At 48.3% G+C, this 20,739-nt stretch overlaps 1 protein-coding gene and 1 long non-coding RNA gene across 2 annotated transcripts; one reads left to right on the top strand and one right to left on the bottom strand.

Annotated features, from left to right (window-relative positions):
• Window positions 1–581: 581 nt before the first annotated feature.
• Window positions 582–12,940, bottom strand: LOC308462639 (SH2 domain-containing adapter protein F-like). The gene is made up of 7 exons (XM_080980478.1): window positions 12,636–12,940; window positions 9,991–10,120; window positions 6,790–7,014; window positions 5,753–5,959; window positions 4,395–4,518; window positions 3,244–3,363; window positions 582–2,014 (listed from the first exon to the last, which is right to left on the bottom strand). The coding sequence occupies exons 1-7, from the start codon at window positions 12,933–12,935 to the stop codon at window positions 1,807–1,809; spliced, it is 1,314 nt and encodes a 437-aa protein (XP_080836604.1). The 5' UTR covers window positions 12,936–12,940; the 3' UTR covers window positions 582–1,806.
• Window positions 12,941–16,466: 3,526 nt separating this feature from the next.
• On the top strand, window positions 16,467–18,567 carry LOC308462729. The gene is made up of 2 exons (XR_013979275.1): window positions 16,467–17,303; window positions 18,329–18,567. It is a non-coding gene; the product is annotated as an uncharacterized lncRNA (long non-coding RNA).
• The last annotated feature ends 2,172 nt before the right edge of the window (window positions 18,568–20,739 follow it).

The following is a 20,739-nucleotide window of genomic DNA, read 5'->3' on the forward strand; positions in this document are numbered from 1 at the left end:
ATCCTGAGTTTGCAATGAGAGGGAGTGATTTGCTGGTAGCACCATAATATGTGCTGAAGCCCTCAGAGATCAACAGGCAGGTATAGCAACCGCCTGTCAGGCTCTAAGTAGATTTAAAAGGCACAGGAGAAGGCAGGCCTTAGTGGAACTAACACGCCCAAAGAACAGGGATGCTGCGTGAAGATGTGCTGCCAAGTCTTGACCACAGCCATGAGTGTAACCAGATTCACACCATCCACATGTCCAGCAGGTGGTAGCAACGTAACCCACAAGGCCACAAAGCAAACAACACACTGAAAACAAAGACCTCACAGGATTTCTCGTAATATATGCCCCTCTGGAAGTTTTGCACAAATCCAGAAATTTACTGAATAAGTTAAATAATAAACCCTACGCTTTCAGCAATAAGAACTAGATGGTACAACTGTAAGCATGAGAGAGATCATTCAGGCATTCTCAACGGCTAGCAAATTAAGCACAAAAAATTAGAGGAGTCTGGGGCAAGGGGAGAGCGCAAAGATAAGCTCTGAGTGCCCCTGTTTACTGTTGACGGTGCAGAGGACAGCAGCAATCAAGGCATGCCATGTCAATTGTTTTTTATTTGAAGGAGCTAGAAACAAAAGACCATCTGACTAGTACCAAATGAGGGTTTCACAATGCATCCTGGGTAAACTCATTACACAAGGGATCCTGACACATGCAAATCCTCCCACCATAGGGACATAAGAAGCTGCCTTGTACCAGGTCAGACTACCCATTCCTTTTGGTCCACACCACTGTCTACCACAAGTGGTAGTGGTTCTCCAGGATCTGAAACACAGGACTTTCCTGTCCCTTGCCCCATCTGATCATTTCAGTTGGAGATGCCCAAAATTCAGCCTGGGACCTTCGGCATGCCTTTGCACCGAGCTCTAGTTCCTCTATCTTTCTTGTCATCCATTCTTTTTGTCTTCTTAGTTCAGTGAATCTCTGCCTGGAGGCTGGCTGATGGGGCCTTTTGGAAGATGATGAGGTCCAGTCATCAGGAGAGCTGGCTGAAGGCAGGCTGCTCACATGACTGAGGACAGAGACCTGGATTTGACCGATGAAGTAACATCAGGAGAGACAACTCCATTCGGGGGAAAGGCAGATCCTATTGAACAGCAACCAGTCAGAAATCCCATGGATAGTTTCGTCTGCTTGCAGGAAACTACCAGCTTTGAAGCTGTCGCAGATAGAGGTCAAAATAGAGAGAGGGGAGTCAGCAAGTTGTGAAACCAAGAGGAAGTTGGTGGCTGGTTGGCCCATTTGCACACTCCCTCTCTTGATTTCTCATCCCTTTACAACTCTCAGTCAAAACAGGAAAGCTATCTCCATAGAACAGTACCATGCTTCATGTTGAATGATATGAATGCTTGATCTGCGATGTGCAGGCAACATGTGGCAAATAGGCCTGCTGGAAGTGGCCCCAAAGGAGTCAGATGGCAATAATGGTGTAGGTGGTTAGACTCCTTCACACTCGAGGTGCCACCCAGCTTTGTAATTCCAAGTCCTCCTCCCTGAGAACTGGTTTTCTCCTACTTTGGGGGGGCCTGCCCTGAAGATGTCAAGACAGTTAACTGGCACCCAACGAGGAGGGCCTGGAGTCCCAACAAGCCTGGTTTCTCCTGCAGATGCAGAGCTGAGGAAGGAACACTTCCGAGGTCCATTTGGGTGGCCTGTGCCTTCCAGCCTCAGCTTGGACACCTCCTCTTCCAATCCATGCAAGCAACTGCAATCCAAAAATGTTCTGCTCTTGTCCAACGCTCACCCGTCCTCCGCAAGAAGTCACTGCTCAGCTGCAAGGCAACTGGAGGGTTGCGTGGTGACGGGATAGAGCAGGGACATGTGCTCTGCTCCCTGGATGGGCAGCTTGTGGCTGGCGTAGTGGTGGATGATCTCAGGTACGTTGTCAAACGGAGGGCTGTGCTGGCCCAGGACAAACTTGTGGTCTTCAGTCTGCAAGAGCTTCATGTGAAGGAAGCCTTGGCTGCTCCTAGGGGAAGGAATGGTAGGTGGGTGGGTCAGCAGTGGGTTGGATCAGAGGTCCTGGGCCTCTTTCTCTTTCAGCCCTATTTTCCCTCCTGGGTAGCCCTCTCTCAGCTGGTTAAATCCTCCCCTCTCCCTGAAATTCCAGTGCTGATTGACCCCCATGTATTGAGCTTTCTCCTAAGCTTAAAAGCAGCATGGGATAGGGAATTTCCATCAAAATCCTCTTGTGTAGCTTGGTGGGGAAAAGGGGATTGGATCTTTATCTGGAGCTCCATCCCTTCTTCCTGCTGCTCAGTGGGAGAGTATAACGTGGGCCCTGAAATAGTAAGCAGTGGGAAGGAAGCAGACCAGAGGTGCAGATTGCATACTTCTGTAAAGGAGGCAAGTTTCTTAGAGACTATGCATCCTGACCAGAAAATGTGCATATTGCCTAGAAAATGTACAAAAGACAGTTGATATATATGCACATTCCCCAAGGCTTGTTGGAGATTATGCATACCCAAAGAACGTACAAAATTCATCCACAATATGTACGTTTACCCAGGGGTCAGCAAACTTTTTCAGCAGGGGGATGGTCCACTGTCCCTCAGACCTTGTGGGGGGCTGGACTATATTTTGAAGGAAAAAAATGAACAAATTCCTATGCCCCACAAATAACCCAGAGATGCATTTTAAATAAAAGCACACATTCTACTCATGTAAAAACACCAGGCAGGCCCCACAAATAACCCAGAGATGCATTTTAAATAAAAGGGCACTTTCTACTCATGTAAAAACACGCTGATTCCCGGACCATCCATGGGCCAGATTTAGAAGGCAATTGGGCCAGATCCAGTCCTGGGCCTTAGTTTGCCTGCCCATGCGTTTACCCATGCCAGTTTGAGAGTATGTATATTGACCGAAAAATGTGCACATTCCCCTCTTCATGGATGGTTTATGTGCAGATTCTCCATGAGGTCTGGTGAAGTTCTAATGCATATTAACCACTCAAATTACACTCCCCTTCCACTTACTATTATTTCCGGATGGTCTCCCATCCACCTACCAACCAGACCGAGACCTGCTTAGCTTTAGCAAGTTCCAGATTGCAACCTTTTTGTTGCACGGCCCCATTTACTTCATCCTAATGCTCCCTGAGCCCCTGCCAGGCTTTCCCAGCGAAACTCCGTGAACTACTTTAGTCAGCTCAGAACAGTACAATGCATACAGAATCCTCAATGCTCGCTCACTCACTTCAGGGAGAGGGAAAAGGCATCATGGCTGCTCTCGCTGTTCCGCACCAGGTAACTGGCCTCTCTGCAAAGTCGCAGTAGCCCCTCGGCACCCACTCGGCTCAAGGTCCCATGATACCACCTGTGGAGAAAGGAAGTCATCCACTCATACCCCTATAGAGAGGTCCTTCAGGAACCTTCGGCTGGAGACGTGAGATACTAACCTAATTTTAAAATAAACTAAATAATAATAGTTTGTGGTCCACACGCACCTACATACCAAGGCATGAATTTCTCCACAAGGAGCCATATAAATAGAAGACACCTGAAGTTTTTCAGCCTGGATTAGGTACCACCTTTGTCACTTCAGAAAGATTCAAAGGGAGGCTCCAGAATGAAACTCATGATCTACGATGCACAACTAAAATTGATGGAGTGGGCTTAGGACTCAGTTGGAACAAAGGTTCTCTCCCCCAGCTGTAGATGTTAAAATAGCACAGCAAAGCTAAGACGGGTGTGCAAATCACCCGTTGTTGCTGTTGTGTATGGCTATTGTTCTTCTATTGTATGGGTGGGGAGAACCTTTACTGGCCTTATCTCTCCACCCATGCTGAGCCAAATGTGAGAGGTGGGAGGCCCCCTGTCCACTTGCCAATCCCCTGATGTCACTATGATGTCAAGCGATGCTGCACTTTGAAGCTCCGGTGTCGAGACTTCAAAGCACAGCACAGGAACACCCAGGAGCTCACTTTACACTCACAACTGTTATTTGGGGCCCCGGTCTTATCTGCCCCACAGCATTTGATGAAATGGGTTTTATCCACACAAAAATGAATGCCATGATGAACCTTCAAAGAGCCACGGATCTCTTTTTTTGAGCTCGTTTCACTACTGCCATTCTTGTCCAGATTGTGATCATCAGTCCCTGCTCATTGGCTAAGAGGCCCAGAATGAGTTCTGGGGCGGGACATCGGCTTGGTGTCTCTGTCAACAGAAATGGCCAGAGCAGGGTTTTGCTGAAAGTGTTGTATTCCTACCACGCAAGACTCAGCAGAGGAAGGTGGATGGGGCCAAGTATGTGGTGTTGTCGGTGCCCTGGTGTGTGATTAGACATGCAATGAAGATAGCCAGTGCCCCTGTCCCAGCCTCCTCTCCTTTGCTCAAGCTACTTACGCTTGGCTCTCCAGCGGCAAAGTGGGATTGACGCGTTCACCGAAAGCTAACCCGTGCTCCATGCTCAGCCAGCATGCGCTACTCCTCTTCTCTGTGCAAGGTTGGTTCTTCACAGCTCCCTTACCTTGGGGCAGAAACACACGAGTGTGCATGAAACAAGGAACATGCGGTGGCAGGTCCCAAGGTGCAGAACAAGAGTGACTCAGAAAGCAGGATAACAGATTGGGGAAGAGCGCAAGAAACTTGGGAGCCCTGAATTTATAGTGCAACATCAGGGCGTGAGACAAAAAAGGAAGATGGTGGAGGTGGAAAAAAAGTGACAGGAGATCACACGGCAGGGCTATCCGGTAAACATGCAAAGGAACTGAGCTAATAAAATGTTGTTCTGATGTTGGGAAAGGTTGAGGGCACAAGTAGAAGGGGATGACAGAGGACGAGATGGTTGGACGGTGTTCTAGAAGCTACTAACATGAGTTTGACCAAACTGCGGGAGGCAGTGGTAGACAGGAGTGCCTGGCATTCCCTGGTCCATGGGGTCACGAAGAGTCGGACATGACTAAACGACTAAACAACAACAACAAAAGCCCACTGAACACTATGGGGCTTGCTTCTGAGTAAGCGTGCACAGGGTTGCACCACAAGGCCTGTTATGTAGTCTGAGAGATTCACTGCAAGCAGGAAATCTACCCCCTGATCACTGGAGGCCCCATCCTCACCTTTTTTAGTATCTCAGGGCCAAAACATGTTTTGTCTACTTCCATGATTCCACCCTCCCCCCGGGTTTGGTGTGTTTTAAAAAATGAAAAAGCAACTTCAGGGAGCTAGAGGGTTAGGGAGACGAGGGCTCTTTAAATCTTTCACTGCCAGCCACTCTAAAACCACATATCTCTCCAGCAGCTTTGCTTCTCAACAGGGAAAGGATGTGGGGACCACATATGCTTTCTACCTTGGAGTGAGTCGACCAACTCAGGAGGAGGCAATTCTGAGTGGACAAATTGCTGGCCAGAAAAGGGTTCAATGGCCCCTTGCATTCCTCCCTGCAAACCAATGCCCCCTGTGGCTACTTCCCTTAAAAGCATAAAACAGAGTCCAGTAAAAAGTGTCAGTCACATAACTGTGCTGTGTAGCCCTTAGCCTTTGAAGTAGGAGCTGCCCATTTTTCAGATTCATCATGAGGTCTAGGAACTTTATCTTTAAATACAAGATAAAAAGAAGAGATTTGTGGGACCCTGTGTTGTCTTGCATGTCTGTGGAGAAATTGCTGCCACACAAATGCCCAGACCCTCTGCCTATATTATCTCAATGGCTGGAGCATCCATATTCCCATCCCAAAGCTTGTGTGGTTTGTGGATACCCACTACTGACATCCAGGGGTCTGGCCAGAGCTTCAGGGTCCTGGAGGCTGGCGCTGGTATCCTGGAGGCTTGGCGGAGCATCAGCCGGCAGGCATCTGGCGCTGATGCTCTGAAGAGTGGGTGGTCCCTCAGCATCCATGTGGTTCGCAGAGCTGTCTAGCTGGCCAACAGGCGGGGGCCATGGCAGCTCCTGAATTCCTTCGATTTCAACTGGACGGATCATTAGGAGAGAAAACAAAGAATTCTGGAGGGAGGCTGACTAGATATTCCCAGGGAGCAGAAAGGGCTTAAAGCCCCCTCCCAAAGAGGTGCTCAGATCAACCTGTCAGTCCCCACAGCAACATAAAAAAGACATTAGGACATCCAGACGCCCAGCCAAAGTGATGGAATGGCCAACCATCAGGGATAATAGAAGCTGCAGTTCAAAGCATCTGATGCGCACCAAACTGCGGAAGGCTGGTTTAACTTTTAGCTTGGCTCTCCATCCCACCACAAAAACATAAATAAAGCGGATTCTGTTAGGGACGGGCAAATCTGTCATATTCAGTTTCTCAAGGTTTGTCAGGTTTCCAATCTTACGTTCAGTTTGCTACATTTCCATATAAAATTGTGATCTTTTGAAAAGTCCTTGTAAAAATTCATCAGAATTTTATTGTGGATTTCTCCTAATACACATACTTTTGTATGCAATTTTGCCTAATATACGCATTTCCCCACAGCAAGATTCCCTAATATAATGCATTTGGTATGTCATTTTCAGTAATATGTGCATTCATATGTCTGCTTTGCCCTGCTTTCTGCATTTTTGTACATGTTACGTGGCTGCAGAACCACATTACAACCTCGAATAAGTTTGAAAAACAGCTATGTCTCAGTTTGCCTATTGTTTCAGAAGTGTAAATTTGGTAGGTTCACCTTTAAATGAGAGCTGAATTGAAATTCCATCCTGGCTCCCTGTCTTTTGTCTTATGCCTGCCTAATCCCACCTAACCCCCAAACCAAAAAAAGTCCCTTTGCTAATGCCCCCTTTGGCTACTTGCCTGCAAATACCCTGGAGATACGCTCCTTTTTCCACTCCCAGGGCTGATCATATTCCTCCGGTGGCCGCTCATCGTCTTCTGGCAGCCACGAGTATCGGCACTGCACGCCAGGTGGTTGCTGCAGGTCAGGGTCCATGCAGTTCTCAGGTGCTTCATAGGGAATGTCATATAAGTGCAGAGGTTTTTGAGCAGCTAGGGCATCGTTGGAGCCGGTTTTCTGGATCTCTGGTAGCAAAGAAGGAAAGATTTCACTTTAAAGCAGGCTTGCAAATAGTTACTAGCCTGCAAAAGAATTTTACCTGCCTGCTGGGAGCTGGCAGAAGAGGGACAGAGAGCTCGCTCCCTCCTGCAGCAGTTTGCGGTATCTTTTTGCAGGGCACAGAGAAGGCATAGAGTGCCCCAGCCCACTCCTGTGTCTGCATGGGTTTCCACGCACTTGTTTGCATGCCATTCTTTTTCACTTCTTATCGCTACTGCTTAAAATGCAAGGCCATTTTAATATCCAAGCACAATTCCAAGCACAATTCAAAGTGTTGGTGCTGACCTTTAAAGCCCTAAACGGCCTTGGTCCAGTATACCTGATGGAGCATCTCCACCCCCATCGTTCTGCCCGGACACTGAGGTCCAGCACCAAGGGCCTTCTGGTGGTTCCCTCACTGTGAGAAGCAAAACTACAGGAAACCAGGCAGAGGGCCTTCTTGGTAGTGGAGCCCGCCCTGTGGAACACCCTCCCCCCCAGATGTCAAAGAGAACAACAACTACCAGACTTTTAGAAGACATCTGAAGGCAGCCCTGTTTAGGTAAGCTTTTAATGTTTAACAGACCACTGTACTTTAATACTTTGTTGGAAGCCGCCCACAGTGGCTGGGGAAACCCAGGTAGATGGGCGGGGTATAAAGAATAAATTATTGTTATTGTTGTTGTTGTTATTCTTATTCTTATTCTTATTCTTATTACCCCTCCCTGGATTCCAGATTTGCACCTCTGGGATTTCACATGTCCAGTTAGAAACTACCCAGTTCCTTATAGCACACTTGAATTAACGGCTCCTCCAGTGACCTGTTGAATACTGAATATTCATTGACTGCACAAAGCATACGTGGTGTTTGGAGGCCATTCAAGTCTTTATTGAGCCTTCCTTCTGATTTGTTTACGGGGCAGTTATACCACAACTGGAATTCCGCCTGTATCCATCCTGATTTATTTGCACTGTTTGCACACCTTCCTACTGACAATTCGTAGCAACCCTGGCCGGCATCTGGGGCGGAACTTTTATTAGGAGATTGCCCAAAGTTTTTGAGCTTTTTTAAGGAGACCAGCCAAAGTTGCTGCTTTTTTTAAAAGTGGATTTGTTCCACTAAGGTTACAGAGCACTTCAATCCACTTGAATTTCCCAAACCTGCAGATCAAGTATGCATTTGAGCCCCTCCTGCAAAATACTGGCAGTCTGGACTGCTGCAGGTTGCTTTTCGTATGCAGTGACAGGCAGAGACAGCAGTGACCATAATTTAACTTTCATATTTGGGGCAACTGTTAAGTGACATGGTTAGGAGGAGGAAGAGAAGGAAGAGAATTTCTTCCAGAACAGGACTGCCTCCTTCCGTGTTTGTTTTTATTTTTAATGCAATGCCACATTTCTGGTGTTGCATCAGAACAGGACTTGAGGAGTCCACATTCACTCAGCCATGAAGCTCCCTGTGGCAACTTTTGGCAGCCACCCAATCTTTCACTGGAGTGAAAGATTATCAGTCATGGGGGCATGGAGAGTGTGCGTATGAATTTAACAGCGCTCAGCTTTTTATTTTTTTTTAAGTTGCTGTTTTGTTACTGTTGATAATATGGTTTTATAGATTATAAATGCCATATTGATTTGTTAATCACATGAGTTTTGTTGTAACTGCGATATTTAGCTTATTTTTAGTAGCTGCTTTGTTAATAGCGTTTTATAGATTGTAATTGTTTTCTTGATGATTTGTTACTTATTTTATATCACTGTATTTGTGATGTTCCATTATGTTTTATTGGGACACGGGTGGCACTGTGGGTTAAATCACAGAGCCTAGGACTTGCCGATCAGAAGGTCGGTGGTTCGAATCCCTGCGACGGGGTGAGCTCCTGTTGCTCAGTCCCTGCTCCTGCCAACCTAGCAGTTTGAAACCACGTTAAAGTGCAAATAGATAAATAGGTACCGCTCCAGTGGGAAGGTAAACAGCGTTTCCATGCACTGCTCTGGTTCGCCAGAAGTGACTTAGTCATGCTGGCCACATGACCCGGAAGCTGTACGCCGGCTCCCTCGGCCAATAAAGCGAGATGAGCGCCGCAACCCCAGAGTCGGTCACGACTGGACCTAATAGTCAGGGGTCCCTTTACCCTTTACCTTTTATTATGTTTTATTATGTCTTCATCCTTTCATTAAGTTGGAAGGGACCCTTAGGATCATCTCATCCCACCCCCATATTTTTTGTAAGCCGCTTTGGGATTCATTTGAATGAAAAGCGGCATAAAAATACAACAAATTGAACCAAATCAATCAAAATCTCAGCCTAACCTTCCTCACAGGGTTGCTGTGAGGATAAAAGGCGAGGGAGGAACCGTCTATTCTGCCTCCAGTTCACTGGAAGAAAGATGAAATTTAAATGTAGTAAATAAGGGACACGGGTGGCACTGTGGTGTAAGCCACTGAGCCTTGGGCTTGCCGATCGGAAGCTCGGTGGTTCGAATCCCAAAAAACAAAAAATATCACAAAATTGTGAACTCACAGCTAGAACAATGAGCATGCCACTACTGCGATTTTTTCTGTTAAATACTTTCTACTAGCTCCGTGAACATATAGAAGCCAACCTGGAAACACAATAAACTGAAGGATGAGGTTGAAACAAACAAGTACTGAGTGTAGGAAAATAGAAGATAATGAAATAAAGATCATATATGACACTCAATAGACGTCTTTGCACTAGCTCAGCCTTCCCCAACCCAGTTCTCTCCAGATGTGTTGGACAAAAGCTCCCATAGTCTCAGACCATACTGGCTGGGACTGATGGGAACCGGAGTTCAAAATACCCAGATTAGAGAAAGCTGCATCAGAGAGCATCATTATGTTCCCTATTTCAAAGTTTTCCATCCAACACTGCAAGGTTAGTCTCACTCCAGATCTGGGAGGTCAAGAAACACAGAAGACTTAGCATCAAAACGGTACTTTACCCGCCAGCAACTTCTGAGCTTCATACGGTTCCATATAGCCTTCGCTTTTCACCCTTTCCTGCTCCCCGGTTTGACAACTAGTTTCTTGTCTAGTATCAAATGGATCTGCGTAGTCCTCCACTATCATCATCTGAAAGGGAGAAGACGACCCAATTAGTTAGAAAAATACGGTGCTGTTTTATACAGAGTCAGGCCATGGCTCCATCTACTTTGGTACTGGGTTTCATTGTATTTTACCTATTGTTTGTAACATGTTTGCTCTTTCACTTTGTGCTTTAAATCCATAATTTTGTGGAACCTGAAAGCCAAGGCAGCTAGTTTCCTTCACCTCCTAGAGGATAGTCGTGATGGCAATGTTCAGAAAAAGTTATTTATGTGTGCACCAACTGCGGCCCGTGTTTTGTTAGCCCCAAAATGGAAAACGAGCAAGGTCCCAACCAAAGAAGAATGGCAACTTAAGTTGACAGAATATGCACAACTTGCAGACTTAACATATAAGAGAACAAGAAGAACATATGTTTAAAGAAGATTGGAAAACATCTACTGAATATATGGGAAATAAGTGTGTACAGCTGAAAACGCTGGCAGCATTAAGATAAATTCAACAGCGTAAATAAGTTTTGACGGATCCAATGATGGAAAACCGATCGGCATAGTTTTTGTAAAATATGCAGGGATTTATAATATGCAAAATAAACCATGGAAAGAGAAGAAGGGAAGTCATTGATATCTTAAGGATGTCAAATGTTTATTTTAAACTGTAAAACAGAAACTGTTTTAGAGAGAGAGAGAGAGAGAGACCAAAACAGCAAGCAGTCGACATGACTTGTCCATACCTGGGAAAGCATTTATACAAAACCAAGCTATGTAAGCCGGCCTCTACAGCCCAGTTAACTCACCCTTGGCTTGCAGGCCCCTTCCCAACTCTCACTGTAGGAGCCAACTCCTAGGGGCCAAGGTACCTTCAACCCCCTCCGCCCAATAAATTTCTGAGGGGGCCACCTACCCCCAAAAAGTTTGTGGGCATTGCCATTCAAATGACGTGCATGCGCCATGTCTTGTGATCAGTTATGTGGGTAGAGACTTACCGCCCCTACCCCCAATATTTTATTAAAGTTGGCACCCCGACTCTCACCCATCTCCCCGATAAGGGAGAAGCTGACGGGCGGGCAGTGTGAGAAGCCTCCCCTCTACCAACTAGCTAACCATCCCAAGCCCACCGATCAGCAGTGCACCAAAGCAAGCCAAAGAGCACATCGCAAAAGCAAAGGCTTAAACATATGTGAACTCATTCATGCAGCAACTAACAATTAGTCCCAGTGCGATCTTGGCTACCAAGGTGGCGTCTACAGGCCTCCCAGAACATTTTCGCAGTTTGGTTCCGCACAGGAGAGCGCTGTTGCACAGCACTCAGAATCCACTTGTCGATTTCCCAGAGGCATCTGGTTGGCCACTGAAGATCAGGATGGTGGACTAGATTGGGCCACTGGCCTGATTCAGCTTGGCTCTTCTGAGTTCTTATTCTTTATTGAATTTATATACCGCCCTATATCCCGAGGTCTCAGGGCGGTTCACAGAAAAGATCAACATAAAAACCACAATATACCGGTATACAGTGGACGCTCAGGTTGCGAACACGATCCGTGCGAGAGGTACGTTTGCAATCCGCAGTGTTTGCAACCTGCAACCCGCACGTCTGCGCACGCGTGGGTCGCAATTCGGCGCTTCTGTGCATGCGCAAAGCGCGATTTAGTGTTTCTGCACATGCACAAGCGCCAAAACCTGGAAGTAACCATTCTGGTACTTCCGGGTTCGGCGCGGTGCACAATCCGAAATCACACAACCCGAAGCGTCTATAACCCGAGGTATGACTGTATAATCAAAATAAAGAACAACTCAATAACACACACACCCCAAAAAGGAGCCACACAAGAAGTAACTTTCTAATGCAGGGGTAAGGCAGGAGCCTGTGGCCTCCAGGTCTTGCTGGACTCCAACTCCCATCCTCCCTGACCATTGGCCATGCTGGCTGGGACTGATGGGAGTTGGAGTCCAGCAACATCTGGAGGGCATTGCATGGGCTACAGGTGATCTAGGGGGCGGGGGGGGAGGGGATAAGCAAATCCTGGTAACCTGTGGTGCCCAAAGGGCCATGAGTCAAAAAGAGCAGCCAAGGACGTGTCTATGTAAAACCCAACACGACCACTTTAATTCCTGCCTTGCAGGGGTTGGACTAAATGACCCTGGGACCCCTTTCCAACTCTGGAATTCTGCGATTGTAACAACTGGGAGACAGACCCGTTTCAAAACTGCTGGCAAGGTGGCCTCCGGTCCATGCAGGGCGAGGGCACGGTCCTATACACGTGAACTCGGAGGTCGGCCCCAGTGGGCTCCCGGCTGCTTACCTCCGGGGAAACGTGTCTGGGATCGAAGCCGAGAAGTCTTGCCCCGCCCGTCCCCAGGCTCCTTTTTGCGTTTTGCTGGGACAAGGAGAACAATGGGGGCTTACTTCCGAGTAAACAGGCTGGAGGCTGAAACGAAAGCCTCCCCACCCCACCCTCCGGAGAAATTGCGTCGTGTAAACACGGGCACCTCCGGCTCCGGCTCCCGCCCCGGCAGCCCCCCGACGGAGAGGGCGGCCCCACCTTTTCTCGCTGGCCCTGGGCATCGCCGGTCCCGGAGGCCGCGGCTGTTTCGGCCGCCTGTGCCGCTTCCACCCGGATGAGGCGCCTCCGGGGCGATCGGCAGCGGCGGCCGTCGGGGTCGGCGGCGGGCTCGGAGGAGGCGGCGGCGCCGCCCGCGTAGGGGTCTTCGAAGTCCCGCTCCCGCTGCAGCCGGTAGGCAGCGAGCAGGTCGGGCTGCTCGGGGCCCGCCGCGTAATCCGGCTGCGGCGGCGCCGGCTTGGCGCTGCGGAAAAGCAGGCGCTCGCGGAGCCAGCGCGCCATGGTGCGCCCCGGGGCGGCGGCGGCGGCGGCGGGGCGCACGCGGAGCAGCGGCGGCGGTCCCGGGCCCGCGGAAGGGCCGGTCGGAGCTCCTGCTCGCCTAGCCGGCCGGTGCGGAAGCGCTGTGCCCGCCCATCGCCCCCGATCTCCCCCTCCTTTCCCGGCGCGCTGCTCCCCGAGACGCATCGGGCCTTTGGGGCGCAAGCTCGGCGACGGGGCGGCGATCGCCACGGAGCGCCCCCGATCCCGATCGCTCCGGTGCGGAGCCTTCGCCTCCCAGTGACCCCACAGCTTTAACAGGGCCTTGGGGGGCGGGGGTTCCTTTTCGCGTGCCTTCCACGACCCCCCCTCCCCATCGACGCGCCCCGTTTCCAAGCATAGCCCCGGATTCCCCCCTTTAAAAAATATGGTCCCTGTTTTGCTCGGGTCTCTGACAGTTGATACCGGGAAATTGGAAAAGGGGTGAGAGGCACCCCTCCCCCCAGCCTTGCCTCTCCGCACTAGGAGGCAAAGACAAAGCCTCAGCTGCACATTACCAAATATTCATTGATAAACTATGCACTGGCTCAATGGGGAAACTTTAGGAAATCATAAGAAAACGCATCGTGTTGTCAATGTTCCAATGGCATTTAGGACCCAGGGAAGTGAGGTGCAAGGGGAGGGGTGAGTGAGGCCACCATAATCTCTGAGATGTAGTCAAGTCCAGGGGTGATATCCTGCTCCAAGAGTGTCAGGCAGATAACCATCTCAATCACAATGCCTACCCACCCCATAGTGGGATGAAGACAAAGTGGGGTATTTGACTTGACTCAGGGACCAGGGAACTATAAATGCTTTCCTTTGTACTCTGATGGAGTATATTTGAGTGACAGGGCTGTGCCTGGATCTCAGGTTCTACCTGAGAACACAACTTTTTCTCTGACATATCTGTGATGTCTTGATGATGCTTCCAGAAATGTATTATGGGAAACTTCAGGAAACTTTAAAATACGGATGTAACCATTGTTTGGGGCTTCTCTCTGCTTCTTCTGTGGGGTAGTTTGAAGTCTTGTTGCAACAATAAAGATCAGGCCCACTGGCTGCTGTTTTGCTTCTATCTCCTGGCTGAAGTCTTTTGGTTGTGACCCCCAACCTGAACTGGTGAGAGCCAATGTGGTGTAGTGGTTAAGAGCGGTAGACTCGTAATCTGGGGAACTGGATTCACGTCTCCACTCCTCCACATGCAGCTGCTGGGTGACCTTGGGCTAGTCACACTTCTCTGAAGTCTCTCAGCCCCACTCACCTCACAGACTGTTTGTTGTGGCGGAGGAAGGGAAAGGAGATTGTTAGCCGCTTTGAGACTCCTTAGGGTAGTGATAAAGCAGGATATCAAATCCAAATTCTATGGGAGCCAAGGTTAGACAATTGTGGGGTTGCTCCAAGGTCTCCCTTATATACAGTGAAATCTAGCGCACATGCAATTGGATCCCATGCGGAACTACTCAGAAGAAAACCCCATTCACTGCCAAGGTAAATATGTGGGATTGGAGTATGGCATCACAACCCTAGATGAGTTGCGATCAGAGGAGAGTTGTTCTCTAGTAAGGACATACCAGATTGCAGTTGTGTGTACCTTGATGCACATTGAGTTCTGTGGGGCTTGGCTGCATGCACATGCCATGCACTGAAAGCACATTGCATCCCCTCTGAAGAATCCTGGGAACCATAGTTTGTTAAAGGTGCTGCGAGGCATAAATCACAGTATCCAGAATCCTTTGGGGGGGAGGTACTTTCAATGTATGGTATTTACAGTCCCAACAGGTGTGGATCTTGCTGTTAATGCACATGCATCGAATATACCCCTTTTATATTGAACACATGGAAAGATGGGGGCGGGGGCGGGAAAGAGAGAAGCATAACGCACACCATTTTCACTCTTGCCTGCCATGTATTGTTCAGCTAAACCTGCCCTTAGATTCTGGGCACATGACCAGGAACACTGGAAAAACAGGCTTCCTGAGATTCTTGATACATCACCAGAGAGTTTCGGATCACACATGTGCAACTTCTGTGCACATGCACAAAGCTGAACAGGCAGAGTTGGTGCATGCATGGAGATGGTACATGAAAACCCACTGCTCCACTCACATGCGTTCAATACATTATATGAAAATGTGTTCATCTTCCAACACCAAACCTGAGCACATTTGACAGCCATGTATTCTTCCCCCGTTTATCCCTGCCTCGACTTCCCCTGTTGTTTCTTCTGTGCCAGGTTTTAGATTGTATGCTCCTCAGGGCACGGGACTCTTGCACCTGGTAAAATGCCATGTACAGTGATATATTAATCGTAACCATAACCTACTTGAGATATTTTATGGGAAGTGAGTAAATAAATGAAAATAAATTGCCCTGTTTTTGTTTCAGCTGTTGAGTTGAAAATGGACAGCCTGCAGCAGGAGTCTCACAAATGCAGTATGCCTGTGTTGCCTAGATCTCAGAGGCAGGGGACCCAAAGCAGGGTCCTACAAGATAAATAAAGTTGGCAGGCATATTTATATGGAGGAATGATATTCTTGAAATATTCTGTTCGTAGGCGGTTTAGGGCTTCACGGTAAAAACAGCACTTGATTTGAGCCCAGAAACAGATGGGCAGTGTTGGTTTAAGATCTGTGAAATGCAAGCCGACCATCCAACCAGTTTGAAGGAGCCTGGCAGCCACCTCTTCAACCATGTTTTCATGTTTTCCTTGAGAACATCCCCAGACAGAGGGCATCAGGGGAGTCAAATCTGGAGATGCGCACAAAAGCATGAATGCAGGGAACAGATAGCTGTGTGTCCCTACAGTATTCTCTTTATGAAAGTCCTTTCAATTGAGGACCCAGCCAAGCCCACGCCTGACCATTGCAATGTTGTGTGCCACCCTAGGTGTGTGTGTGTTTTATAAACTTTCTTTTCTTTTTTTACTGACAAACAAGATCTGTTTAGGCTGGTCTTTGTGGGTTAAATGTAATTGCATTTTAATAAAATTCATTCTGTTTGTGGCGGTGGGGAAGCCTTTGTTACTAACGCCGCTCTTCGGGGATGCAGCAGGCTATAATGCAAGAATGCTACGAATGGAAATCATGTGTGTAGCGATCTCAAAAGAGCATAAATACATAGTACCTGCATAAACCAAGTCTAATCTGGTGCCATGCTTGGAATCCGGGTGCAACGCTAAGTTTTTGCATTATAAAGACACAAATGAAAACAAACAAACCGCTCTTTTAGCCTTAAAAAAATAAAATACGGTAAATCGCACAGCTCAATTCAGCCCTAACTCAGATACACCACTGCGTCTCCAAATGCCTTCTCGCTAATCGAGCCTGGCATGTGGGAGCAATGCTTAGGTTCCACGTTATAAAAGCACAATTAAACAAAATCAACCTTCCTTTGAACCATTAAAAAGAAAAGAAAAATAATTGCCTTCCTGCCGTGACTCGGATTCGAACCGAGGTTGCTGCGGCCACAACGCAGAGTACTAACCACTATACGATCACGGCGAGCTACCAGGGAAGACGAGAGGAAAGGACGCAGCCGCCCTCTTCAGTGTCACAGTAAATGATGTCACTCGTTCTCGAGCTGCGAGTGGCCGTAATCGCTTTCACCGCCCTTCTTTCCAACGCATGCGCTTTAGCGCGGCTGCTCTCAAGGCGCGCGCCTGCGCTCTAGGGCGCCCTCCGCCTTCAGACAGACGCCGGGCTGCCTGCGGGTGGGGCGAGCCTGGAGGGAGCCGCTTTATATAAACTAATCCATCGCTCGATTGCAGCAGGAAAACCCTCAGAAGCTAAAAAAACCCCAAACCCTAAAGATAAAAGGAGCCTCTTGTACTTTCCTCGTGGCCTAGGTGAGGCGTTGCGCCACTCTACACTTTTGCAGGCTCTACGGTCACTTTCCTCGCCCCGCCCATCCTGGGCTGAGCACGCCGCCGTGCTGACGTTGCCACCTCGTATTTTAGCCCCGCCCCTTCCGAGAGCGGCCGTTGCTGTCTGTCTCGCGCGCTTGATTTGAATGTGAGGCGACGGTTGGCCGTCGAGGGGGCGGCTGAGGCGGCGCGTTGCTCGCGGCCCTTGGTCGGCGGCTGAGGGCCTTGCTCCGGCCCCTTCCTCCGAGATGGTCGGAGAGGTTGTGGTCAACGACTCCCGCCCGTCGGGTTCTTCCCGGCTTTCTTGGCTCGAAGGCTGAAGGGTAGAGGCGAGGGCCTTCGCCACCGCCGCTTTCCTGAGGTGACACAGCCGTCGTGGTAGCCGCTTCGTACACCGCAGCGCCTCCAAGCGGTGCCCCAGCTTCCTCTCCTTTCCCTCGGCGCTGGGCAAGGGAAAGGTTGGCCGTTTCCAACGCCTCCTGGAAACGGTGAGGTTTGGGCGTCAAATGTACGCATCAAGTTACGGACGCGTTGCGTTCCGTTTACCATTTTTTAAAAAAAATTAAGGGTCAGTGTATGTTCCAGCAGATTCTAAAGCCGCCCCAATAAGCAGGGATGTAAACCTAAACAAACAATCCCTTCCATAGAAAAAGCTCATAATAGCAGAGCCAGTGCAGATGCGACGCAAGGAATTCTGATCGGATCTCCCCTCCTTGTTCATAAAGTAGCCACAGAGGGATGTCGGGATGTTTTCATTTTGGTTATATATACAGTGGTACCTCTGGTTGCAAACGGGATCTGTTCCAGAGCCCCATTCACAACCTGAAAGGAACGCAACCCGTGTCTGCGCAGACGCGGGTTGTGATTTGCCACTTCTGCACATGTGCGTGACATCATTTTGCGCATATGCGCAAGTGGCGAAACCCGGAAGTAACCCTTTCCGTTACTTCCGGGTCACTGCAGCACGTAACCTGAAAAAACGTATCATGAAGCAAACGTAACGAGGTATGACTGTATTGCGGTTTTTAAGGCTGATCTCTTCTGTGAACCGCCCTGAGACCTCTGGGTATAGGGCAGTATATAAATTCAATAAATAATAAAAATAAAATCTGTTGAGCTTTCCTGATCAAAATCAGTATACTGGGGTGGGTGGTGGTTTCCCTCAGATAATAAACTCTGGCCCAGAAGCTAGTGCCATCCACTCCTGAGGAGAACATCAGTGGCCTAGGAGCTCTGCTGTTCTATTTTATTTGCAAATTTTAATACTCCTATGATAATGGAGGAGAGAAAACCCAGGAAAGGTTCGGTCAATAGAATCTTCCCCACAATCAAAGGGCCTGTGTAGACCTCTGAGAGCTTTTAGTTGGATAGGTAACGAGAGACTGAGGCCAAGGTAAGTTGAAGCAAAGCAGTCTGTAGGCTGGTATTTATTGTCGCTGTTACAACAGGTGAGTCATACAAGGTTTGGGGATTACATGAGGTCTTATATTTGGTTTGTTTCCCGTTCCCCTAGGTGTCATGAGAGGATGAAACGGGAAACTGATAGTTGGAGACACTGCCTGACAGGATGCTTTTCAAATACAATCACAAACTCAGACTAATTTACAGGAACCATAAGGATGTTAACAAACTGAAAGGTTTTAACAAGCAAACGAAAGATGATAACATAGATCTCAGGAATAAACAGTAAACTGTGTTGCAAGTCATCAGTTAGTGGTTACAAAGTACTTAATTAAATGGTGCAAAAACAAACTGTTACATGACTTCGCAGTCAGTCACAAGGGAAAAGGGTCTGACTCATGGGGATATATTTTATATTAAGATACACTTTTATTTCAAGAGTCACATTTGGAGGAGGAAATTGAGACAGCATTTCCATATCACCTAAATTGTAAACCATTACAGGTGTCTTAGCAGAAGAGTGATACACTAATGCAATTAAAAAGGTACATGCCTTTCCTCCAAGCCCACCTAATAGCGGCATGGAACTAGTAAGTTGGGAAAACAGCGCTGGAATTACATATTCCATCTCCAATAAAGGCTCCACTTCAAACAAGATCCCTTGAGGAAGGGAGACAGGATCACGTGTCACACCTACTTCATCCCTTTGTCAGTTTTCTTTGCCCGGCAATAAAATTAGTAATGGTCTGTATATACTTGTTGCAAATCATAAACAGGAGTTGCCAGTGTGTCTGCAGGTGCACATGTGCCTACAGAAGCATTACCGTATTTTTTAGCTCCATAAGACGCACTTTTTCCCTCTAAAAAGGGGAAATGTGTGTGCGTCTTATGGAGCGAATGCAGGGGGGGCAGGCAGGAAAAGCCCCCAAGAGCTCCGCATGGCTCTTGCGGACTTTTCCCCAGGAGGGAGAAGGGATTGACATGGCCAGTCAGTCCCTTCTCCCTCCTTGTAGAAAAGCCCGCAGGAGCCGCACGCTCCTTAAAGGGTGTGCGGCTCCTGTGGGCTTTTGCAGTAGGTGGGGGTATTGCCATAGCTATGGCTTCTTTAGCCGCACGCAGCCTCTCCTGGTTGGAGAGGTTGCGCGCAGCTAAAGAGGAAGCCAAGACAGCGATTGGGATCCATCCCGCTCAGTGTCTTGGCTTCTCCCATAGCTGGAGAGGTTGCGTGCGGCTATGGCAGAAGCCAAGACAGTGAGCGGGATGGATCCCGCTCACTGTCTTGGCTTCTTTGCTCTTTGGGGCTGGGGGGGGCGGGCTTCCCCCAGAAGCCCCATGCAGCCTGTCCGCTGCTCTTTGGGGCTGGGGGGGGAATAAGATTTTTTTTCTTGATTTCCCCCTCTAAAAACTAGGTGTGCCTTATGGTCCGGTGTGCCTTATGGAGCGAAAAATATGGTACTTGGTACCCACCGCGCCTCCTCCCTTTGGTGAAATGTGGGTTGAAATAAACATCCTGTTGTAGCCAATAGACTGCAGCATGTGCTTGACTGTGGGGTTAGTGTGGTGACAGTTTCTAACTGCCTCAACCTGTTTGCAAAAATGCCCATGAATCAAAGAAGTTGGTGACGCCTGATCTAGTGTATTTGCAAAAGATCCAACCTAATATTTTCTTTAGCGTGCTACGTTAATGGGGTCACAGTTTCACCAAAAACCCAATGTCTGATTCACTTGAAACAGTGCCAAACACATGCAAATCGCCCTCTGCAACGTTGGGTGGTGCAAACCCCATGTTTCACGATAGCACACGTGCAGTGCAAGTCCCACACGTTTTAGTGCCTGAAAATCATAAATTGCACTCTGTCTTGGGGAAAGCAAAATAAGGGGAATTTACTGCACTCCAAAGAAACCATCCTTTTGTTTCTGTGAGCTTTCTGCTTGCAGCTCTTGAGTTGGGGCATTACATATGCACTGTAGTGTAATATGTAGTTTTCTGTTTCCCCAGAGTTCTTTCTTGTGAAGTTAGTGACCAGTAGATGGCACAATTTTTCCATAAAAAGCTGGGAATCCAAACCGCTGACTAGTTTGAAGGATTCAGCCAACTTGTATGTGATGGTCAATTTTTCAGTTTTCCAGGCCACTGTATACAGGATAGCTATTCCAGTAGCTTTCTTAGAATAATTGCTGTGTGCTGCCATTACCCTGGACAAGCAAGAGGGTTGTGTTTGCGGCAGGAGGAGAAAACAAGATTACTGCTGTTGATTTTTTAATTATTATTCTCTTTCACAGCACCACAGCTGGAGCTAGTGAATTACCTTTCTCTGGAGTTTGGACCACGGTGCCTTTTAACAAAACTTGGACGTATATCAAGCAGTGCTGTGCTCACTAAAGCGACTTAGTCTATAAAAATGCTTAGCAGGGGACATCTCACAGTGTAGAACCTGATCTGGTCCCACAGCCACTGCTTCCCTTCTGCCGCCACGAAAAGATGGAGAAGGAGGTCTTGCCGGCATCATTCTGTCACCTGCA

This window comes from Podarcis pityusensis (assembly GCF_964106645.2).
Source record: "Podarcis pityusensis genome assembly, chromosome: 14".
Classification (NCBI taxonomy): domain Eukaryota; kingdom Metazoa; phylum Chordata; class Lepidosauria; order Squamata; family Lacertidae; genus Podarcis; species Podarcis pityusensis.

What these genes read in the sequence shown, in the direction of transcription:
- LOC308462639 (XM_080980478.1), bottom strand. Translation starts at nt 12,935, where the DNA reads ATGGCGCGCTGGCTCCGCGAGCGCCTGCTTTTCCGCAGCGCCAAGCCG. An exon ending in CAGACCCCTGGATGTCAGTA is followed by an intron (nt 4,519 to 5,752) that starts GTGGGTATCCAC and finishes TTCTGCCCCAAG; the next exon opens with GTAAGGGAGCTGTGAAGAAC. An exon ending in TTGCCGCTGGAGAGCCAAGC is followed by an intron (nt 3,364 to 4,394) that starts GTAAGTAGCTTG and finishes CTTTCTCCACAG; the next exon opens with GTGGTATCATGGGACCTTGA.